The 9,545-nt window shown below is 46.8% G+C and overlaps 1 protein-coding gene across 1 annotated transcript; it reads left to right on the top strand.

The window, feature by feature from the left end:
• Positions 1-253: 253 nt before the first annotated feature.
• On the top strand, positions 254-9,227 carry LOC143997765 (uncharacterized). The gene is made up of 2 exons (XM_077493554.1): positions 254-569; positions 6,435-9,227. Exons 1-2 carry the CDS (start codon positions 327-329, stop codon positions 6,570-6,572), a joined length of 381 nt encoding a protein of 126 aa, XP_077349680.1. The 5' UTR covers positions 254-326; the 3' UTR covers positions 6,573-9,227.
• Positions 9,228-9,545: the final 318 nt, after the last annotated feature.

The raw sequence follows: 9,545 nt of genomic DNA, 5'->3' as shown, positions 1-9,545 counted from the left end.
CACCACCAGGGGGTTTTCTTGTTTCTTTGATTTTATTTATTTTTTTAGATATGACCGTCTTTTATTGTTACGTAATGTTTTTATTCTGTTAATGTTCATCAAAGCAATTTTAACCCCCCCGGAGCATCCAGAAACTTTCACAACAGTTTCTCTGGTTTTTCAGGTCCAATAAAATTCGCTGATCGTGTATCGGCAGCCGTCTGCCCCGCCTTCACTGATGATTCAGGGATAATGATGGGAGTTCCGGGTGTGGTCTGGGCGGATGGCGGGATATAAAAGTCAGACGGACTTTATTCCGAGACAGGAGAAGATCTTCTGAGGAAACGATGAAGGAGCTGAGAGCCGTTCTCATGGTTGGGGCCGTGGTTGTAGTGATGATGGTGAAGGCCAATCCAGGGACGGTGACGGATGAAGCACAACCATCGAATTTGATGATAGACGAGACGGTGTTGGATACGGAGATGGAGACGGCCCCTATAGCAGACATGGAATTGTATAAGATGTCGGACCCTGTGTGCTGCAAGAGTCGCTACTGTCCGGGATGTCTATGCAGCAAAGAATTCCTAATGGTATGTTTTATGTCAGGAAAAGGAAAGTTGAGATAATAATATTATAACACTATTATTATTATTATTATTATTATTATTATTATCATTGCTATTATTATGATTATCAGTATTATTTGTTGTTGTTAATAACAACAACAAAAAACACAACAACAACAACAACAACAAACACAACAACAAACACAACAACAACAAACACAACAACCACAACAACAAACACAACAACAACAACAAACGCAACAACAACAAACACAACAACAAACACAACAACAACAACAAACACAACAACAACAACCACAACAACCACAACAACAACAACAACAAAAACAACAACAACAAACACAACAACAACAACCACAACAACAGCCACAACAACACAACAACAAACACAACAAACACAACAACAACAAACACAACAACAAACACAACAACAACAACCACAACAACAGCCACAACAACACAACAACAAACACAACAAACACAACAACAACAAACACAACAACAAACACAACAACAACAACAAACACAACAATAATAAACACAACAAACACAACAACCACAACGATGATAATATTTTCTTTACAACAATATTATTATTATTATTATTATTATTATTATTATTAGTGTAAAGGAAATATTATTATCATCATTGTTATTATTATTATTATTATTGCTACTGATGATACTAATATTGTTTTTGTAAAGGAAAGTTAACTTTTTTTTTTTTGTTGTTGTTGTATTATTATTCAAGATTTATATATCACCAAAACAATTTGCACAGCGATTTACAAAATAAAGGAAGAGAGTACAGCTACAATATCACAGAAGTAGCTTAGGAGGGCCCCGATCATAAGAGCTTACAATCTAAAAAAAAATATTAAAGCTGAACTCCCAGCTAAAAACAGAGTTTTAATATTTAATGTGAGCCGTTTTAAATCAGTAATCCTGTACAGCCAGTTAATAAACCTACTGATATTGATAATTTTTTATACAGCCTTGAGACTTCCACGGCCCTGCCAGACAGTATAGTCAGGCTGGTGACCTGACTGCTTGGGACTGGACAGTAAATTGGCAGCAGAGCAGCAGCAGCCTTATGAGGTCATCCCTCTGCTCTGACCTCTTTTCAGCATTTTCTTTGTCAGCTAGCGAGTATGCAGTGTGTGTGTATGTGTATATATATATATATATATATATATATATATATATATATATATATATATATATATGTGCCTTGCAAAAGTATTCATACCCCCTGAAATTTTCCACATCTTGTCATGTTACAGCCAAAGGCATAAATGTATTTTATTGGGATTTTGTGTGATAGACCAACACAAAGTGGCACATAATTGTGAACTGGAAGGAAAATGATACTAATAAAAATGTGAAAAGTGGGGGGGAGGGGGGGGGCACGTTTGTATTCAGCCCCCTTTACTGTGATACCCATAACTAAAATTTAGCAGAACCAATTGCCTTCAGAAGTCACCTAATTAGTAAATAGAGTCCGCCTGTGTGTCATTTAATCTCAGTATAAATACAGCTGTTCTGTGGAGCCCTCAGAGGTTTGTTAGAGAACTTTAGTGAACAAACAGCATCCTGAAAGCCAAGGAACACACCAGACAGGTCAGGGATAAATACAAGGGAAATTATTGCGCTAACCAAAATTCATATACAAACAAGGAAACTATAATGTAGCGCTAAAAAAGAAATAAAAAAAAGAAAATAGTGAAATGACTAACACCAAAGAGGACACTATAAAGTCCAAATTTTAAAAATAATGAATGGAAAGAGGCAAAAAGATGGGTACTCTTACCGGAGCCACGGGACTTGTGTATGAACATTAGGTCAACCGAGCATGTATAGATAGAGCCTCCACTCTACAGGGGCTGTACGACAAATCCCAGCAGGTCCATCAGCCAATGGAGGGGCTGTGGATCTTCAAATCAATGAAGGGGTAGTAAGACATTGGAGACAGAAAGTCATAAGAAGTCCTGTTTGTAGTTTGTGAGAAGCCATGTGGGGGATGGGTGGATTGTCCGCTGGAATGCTGAGTCAAGACTTCTTTCTAAGTCCGCCGGATAGTCCGATCGTGTGTACGCTGAATAAAGAGTCTGCAAAAGACTTGAGACCGGGGCGGAGGTTCACCTTCCAGCAGGACAACGACCCGAAACATCCAGCCAGAGCTACAATGGAATGGTTTACATCAAAGCATATTCATGTGTTAGAATGGCCCAGTCACAGTCCAGACCTAAATCCCATTGAGAATCTGTGGCAAGACTTGAAAATTACTGATCACAGACGCTCTCCATCCAATCTGACAGAGCTTGAGATATTTTACAAAGAAGAAGAATGGGCAGAAATGTCCCTCTCTAGATGTGCAAAGCTGGTAGAGACATCCACAAAAAGACTTGTAGAGAAAGGGGGTTCTACAAAGTATTGACTCCGGGGGGCGCCATACAAATGCCCCTCCCCCACACTTTTCACATATTTATTTGTATCATTTATCATTTTCCTTCCACTTCACAATTATGTGCCACTTTGTCTTGGTCTATCACATAAACTTCCAATAAAATACATTTATGTTTTTGGGGAAATTTCAAGGGGTATGAATACTTTTTCAAGGCACTGTAGGCAAGGCAATACACTATACATACATACACAGTCCTCACCTCAATCCCCCCCCCCACCATACACTATACATTCTGCCCTACTGACACCGTCCACTGCCCTACTGACACCGTCCACTGCCCTACTGACACCGTCCTCTGCCCTACTGACACCGTCCTCTACCCTACTGACACCATCCACTGCTCTACTGACACCATCCACTGCTCTACTGACACCATCCACTGCCCTACTGACACCGTCATCTACCCTACTGACACCGTCCACTGCCCTACTGACACCGTCCTCTGCTCTACTGACACCGTCCACTGCTCTACTGACACCGTCCACTGCCCTACTGACACCGTCCTCTGCTCTACTGACACCGTCCACTGCCCTACTGACACCGTCCTCTGCCCTACTGACACCATCCTCTGCCCTACTGACACCGTCCACTGCCCCACTGACACCGTCCACTGCCCCACTGACACCATCCACTGCCCCACTGACACCGTCCACTGCTCTACTGACACCGTCCTCTGCCCTACTGACACCATCCTCTGCCCAACTGACACCGTCCACTGCCCCACTGACACCGTCCACTGCTCTACTGACACCGTCCACTGCTCTACTGACACCGTCCACTGCCCTACTGACACTGTCCTCTGCCCCACTGACACCGTCCATGCCCTACTGACACCGTCCACTGCCCTACTGACACCGTCCTCTGCCCTACTGACACCGTCCACTGCCCTACTGACACCGTCCACTGCCCTACTGACACCGTCCTCTGCCCTACTGACACCGTCCTCTACCCTACTGACACCATCCACTGCTCTACTGACACCATCCACTGCTCTACTGACACCATCCTCTGCTCTATTGACACCGTCCACTGCTCTACTGACACCGTCCTCTACCCTACTGACACCGTCCACTGCCCTACTGACACCGTCCTCTGCCCTACTGACACCATTCACTGCTCTACTGACACCGTCCACTGCCCTACTGACACCGTCCTCTGCTCTACTGACACCGTCCACTGCCCTACTGACACCGTCCTCTGCCCTACTGACACCGTCCTCTGCCCCACTGACACCGTCCTCTGCCCCACTGACACCGTCCACTGCTCTACTGACACCGTCCTCTGCCCTACTGACACCATCCTCTGCCCCACTGACACCGTCCACTGCCCCACTGACACCGTCCACTGCTCTACTGACACCGTCCACTGCTCTACTGACACCGTCCACTGCCCTACTGACACTGTCCACTGCCCCACTGACACTGTCCATGCCCTACTGACACCGTCCTCTGCCCTACTGACACCGTCCTCTGCTCTACTGACACCGTCCTCTGCTCTACTGACACGGTCCTCTGCCCTACTGTCACCGTCCTCTGCCCTACTGACAACGTCCTCTGCCCTACTGACACCGTCCACTGCCCTACTGACAATGTCCTCTGCCCTACTGACACCGTCCTCTGCTCTACTGACACCGTCCTCTGCCCTACTGACACCGTCCTCTGCCCTACTGACACCGTCCTCTGCTCTACTGACACCGTCCTCTGCCCTACTGACACCGTCCTGTGCCCTACTGTCACCGTCCTCTGCCCTACTGACACCGTCCACTGCTCTACTGACACCGTCCTCTGCCCTACTGACACCGTCCTCTGCCCTACTGACACCGTCCTCTGCTCTACTGACACCGTCCTCTGCCCTACTGACACCGTCCACCATCCTCTGCCCTACTGACACCGTCCTCTGCCCTACTGACACCGTCCTCTGCTCTACTGACACCGTCCTCTGCCCTACTGACACCGTCCTCTGCTCTACTGACACCGTCCTCTGCCCTACTGACACCGTCCTCTGCCCTACTGACACCGTCCTCTGCTCTACTGACACCGTCCACTGCCCTACTGACACCGTCCACTGATCTACTGGCTGACAGTGTCCACTTTTAAGGTAGGCTATTTTCATATATTAACTGACATTTCTTTTATTAATTGAATCATATTTTATAGGTACACAAATGCTTTTGTTTTATTTAACCATGCCCCTTTAAGTCCCCCCCCCCCACTGTTAATGCAATGGGGCCCCAGTCACTGTTCACCGTAGCACGCCTTATTACTCCTCTCTTAGGGTAACCCAGAGTATTCTTATAATCCTATAGCGTGTACTACAAAAAAAAAGTGCCATGCGCCGCAAAAGTGTTCGGGTTTGAAGAAAAGGTGGCAACCCTACTGGGAACAGCAGATCTGTCATGTCGTCAGGCAGAACGGGGAATCACCTTGTTTACGAAGGCAGTTCCCCGGTTCTGCCTCTCCTCACCGCGATCACGAGTTGCCGGCAGACATCGAGTCTGCGGGCCCTGCGGGTGGGGGCACGCTCGCCAACCCTCCTTGCACAGACCTACATGCAGGTAGCAGAAAAATACAATACTATTATTGGCACAGCCAGATATTGAAGAAATAGGAAGGCTACAAAAACGGCCTTTAACATCCCTCAACCCCCTCCCCCTCCCCAAGTGCAAAAATATAAAGACCCGTACATTTGAGAAACACCCTAGAATCGTTTCGGCAATCTCAATATCACCGGCCTCAACCGGATTGATGTCGGAGCATCCAACGTGATTGCCAGCACAGTGGTTTATCATCTCCGTTCCTCACTAGACGGAATCAACTGGACTCGCGATTACCTATGACAGCCTCCAGTAAGTGTACTCAGACGACCAACCCCAAAAATGTACATTTGAAAAACCGCTGCGCAAATATCGCGTGGCTTAAAAAAATTGCAACACCATTTTATTCTCTAGGATCTCTGCTTTAAAAAATATATATATAATGTGTGGGGGGGTTGTAAGTAAATTTTCTAGAAAAAAAATAAAAAAATGCTGATCTTTTAACACGTAGGAGAGGAATGTCAGAATTGGCCGGGTAGGCAAGTGGTTGAAGATGAAACGTTAACTTCTTAGCGCCGAGGCCTGCCGGCCCTTTAAGCGGTTTATGATGGGGGCGGGGTTTAAGAGCACGTGGCAGCCGCGACTGTCGGGAGCTTTCGGTTTGGCACCGGTAACTGTGTGGGGCGCGGGCTCTTGGTATGGACAGCAATTCACGCAAATATGTGACCCCCCTCGGCACCAAGGACCAGGCGATGAGAGGCCACATATTTACGTGCAGCCGGCGCCAAAGGGTTAAGGATTCATCTCCTGATTGGAATGTGAATAGTGGAGGAATAACCGATCTCTCTCTCTTTCTCTTTCTTCTCAGCGTTTTCTGGAATTTGAGGAAACGGTAGAAGAATTGGTAACACCGGGTGACAGTAGAAATCTAGAATCCGGAGGGAATATCGTGGATTGTGCACTCTGCCGCGTGACACGCTGTTGGTCTAATCCACCCTGGGGCTGACATCAAAGAGTGACGGCACCGGAGTCCGGAGCGCCCGGGTTCATTACCCTGTGCCGCTGTGACCACATACAACAAAAACAGATTTTCCTGCTCAGTGTGCAAGCATAAACTGGACAATATCCTGTAACAGCAGCACGCCAAAAATACCCACATACCAGATAGAAGAACCCATTTCCCAAAAATGGGTGCGCTGTCACTTTAAGACATCATAACTAACAGTATAAAGTTCACCATAAATGTATCAATACATCAAAATCTGTGTAATCATATACAGTGCATAGCAACTCTGCACACCGCAATAGTATCAGCTGACAATTCATTAAAAGTCCAAGCCCCCATCAACAGACTTTTTACTGGACTTAAGCTACTGGCCGATTGAGCTACTGTGGATCATACCCTAAGGGTTTTTTTTTAGGTTTTTTTATTCTGATCTATACAATTTTCCCTCACTTCCTATCCCAGAGACACCACAAGAATTCAGAAGAAATCTCTCCAAAGGAATTCCCTTCTTCAACTGTTGTCGTCGGAGCAGGTGTCCCCGTTGGAAGATTTACCCTCTATTCCTGTTTTTGGAGACAACCGGATTTCACATATTTTCTGCCCCACCAGTACATAAAGGGAGGATCCCCCCCCCCTTGCCCCACTGTGGGGTCACAGACAAGAATACAAATTGGACAAGAGTTCTAACCCCTGTGGTTGTACATTTGTCTTTGTGTTGGAGACCTGAAGACAAGATCTGCAGTGATGAGGAAACCCACCAACTAACCAGCCTGGAATGCAGTCCTAGTTACCTGACAATCCTTCGCCTCTACATTGAAAGCATGGAAATAAAGAAATATTTGTCTTTAGATACTTTAAAAGAGAAGTATGGGAATCGGGGGTTACTGCAGATTCATACTTGCCTAGGTGTATGCAGCATCGGTCTGATATACAGTAAGGGTCACTGAAATTTTCACTGGGCACACTGGTTCCTGTTTGGCTGGGACTCCAAAAAAATTTGTAGCTCAACCAGCCTAGAATACAGTTCTAGTTACCTGACAATCCTTCGCCTCTACATCCAAAGCTGGGAAAAAAACGAAATCTTTGTCTGTAGATACTTTAATTCAAACACAAGACCAAAGGGATGCCCTGGATTCAGATATTTTAAAGAGGAAGTAAACCCTGATGAGTTTACTTCCTCTTTCATTCCCTGCAAAGGCAAAGCATAATGGACTACTATGCATCGCATCGCATCGCATCGCATAGTAGCCCATTATGTGTCACTTACCTGACACAGGAGCCAGCGAAGTCACTGCTGTCCCCTGTAGTCCGCCGCATCCATCTTGTTGGTGGGGTCTCGCAGCTCCGCCGCTGTCATTCGGCGAAGCCGCGATGACGTCACTCCCGCGCATGCGCACGGGAGCCGACACGCGCGGCAGCTCCGTCGCTGAGAATGCCGCGCTCAGTGCGCCTGCGCTCCGCTGTCTACGGCGCATGCGCCGTTGACAGCTGTGCCAGTTTTCGGGCAAATATCTCCTAAACCATATAGGTTTAGGAGATATTGCTTGGACCTACAGGTAAGCCTTAATCTAGGCTTACCTGTAGGTCAAAGTGGTTTGTAAGGGTTTACAACCACTTTAAGGGTCACTGAAATTCACAGGCACACTGGTTCCGAATTGGCTGAGACTCCACAAAATGGGTAGTCCAACGAGCCTGGAATGCAGTTCTAGTTACCTGAAAACCTTTCACCTCTATATCCAAAGCACGGAAATAAAGAAATCTTTGTCTTTAGATACTTTAAAAGAGAAGTATGGGAAATCAGGGGGTTACTGCAGATTCATACTTGCCTAGGTGTATGCAGCTTCTGTCCCCTGGCACAACTTCACTGAGAACCGAGCGATCAAACACCGCTGATGGCTCGGTTCTCTCAGCTCCCCGAGCAGAGAGCTGCTGACTGTCAATCAGCAGCTCCCCTGCTCTGCTCCTCCACACTCATTAGAGCGCTGGGGCTGAGCCATCAATCGGTCCAGGCACCTGGCAGATCCAGACTCCGAGAGTCGGGATGACGCGGTGCCTGGACTGATATTAGTGACGTCAGCAGAGAGTGGACTTCAGACCGCTCTCTGCTGAAACCGGGTCACAGGAGTGCAAAACGAACTGCACTCCTGTGACCCACAGGAGAAGCCCAGCCAAACGAGCTCAGGCTGGACTTCTCCTTTTAATCTAAACGCAAAAACAAACAGAGCCTGGAGCCTCTTGTGTGGGTCTGCGGGATGGGAACAAGGCAAGCTGGAGGTGGGACTCTCGGTGCTGTGTGGACTGAAGGGACCACCTGATGTGAAAAGAGGCTGTCACTGTGACTCAGGAGGGAACGTGTCCTGTCGGTGATCTGCGCTGTCGGTGATCTGCGCTGTCGGTGATCTGCGCTGTCGGTGATCTGCGCTGTCGGTGATCGGTGCTGTCGGTGATCTGTGCTGTCGGTGATCTGTGCTGTCGGTGATCGGTGCTGTTGGTGATCTGTGCTGTCGGTGATCTGTGCTGCCGCACACTGCTGTCACGGTGAGAGTCAGTTTCCTGTGCAGGTGTCGCCCATTCTAATTTTTATTTCCCCTCCTAAATCCTGTCCCTGAGCTACTTACCAACTATATCCAAAATAAAGAATGCTTTTTGCCTCAATGTCTACCTTAAATCACATGGCTAATTGTATATTGTACTTGTTTGTAGCCTAAATACTGAAATTTGCACTTAAACCTGTAGTTTTGGAAATGTCAGTAAAAACTGTAAGTGTCAGTAAATTTTGTGCATTGTGTCAGTAAATGTCAATCTTTATAGGCGCTTATCCTCCTGTGGAAGCGACCTTTTCGGGAAACATGTTCAGGCTACTTTGACCTATGCCAATCCCCCTCAGACCTTATCAGTCCTCAAGCAATGGGCTGCAGTTTTATCATCCCTACGGGATTGGTCTGGGTCATTTGACTGGCAGAGGGGGCGCTA

This window comes from Lithobates pipiens, unplaced genomic scaffold (genome assembly GCF_037356315.1).
Source record: "Lithobates pipiens isolate NorthernLeopardFrog02 unplaced genomic scaffold, aLitPip1_a1.2 Scaffold_19, whole genome shotgun sequence".
Lineage (NCBI taxonomy): Eukaryota > Metazoa > Chordata > Amphibia > Anura > Ranidae > Lithobates > Lithobates pipiens.
The sequence above is the reverse complement of the archived record's forward strand: the minus strand, read 5'-3'. Positions and strand labels throughout refer to the sequence as shown.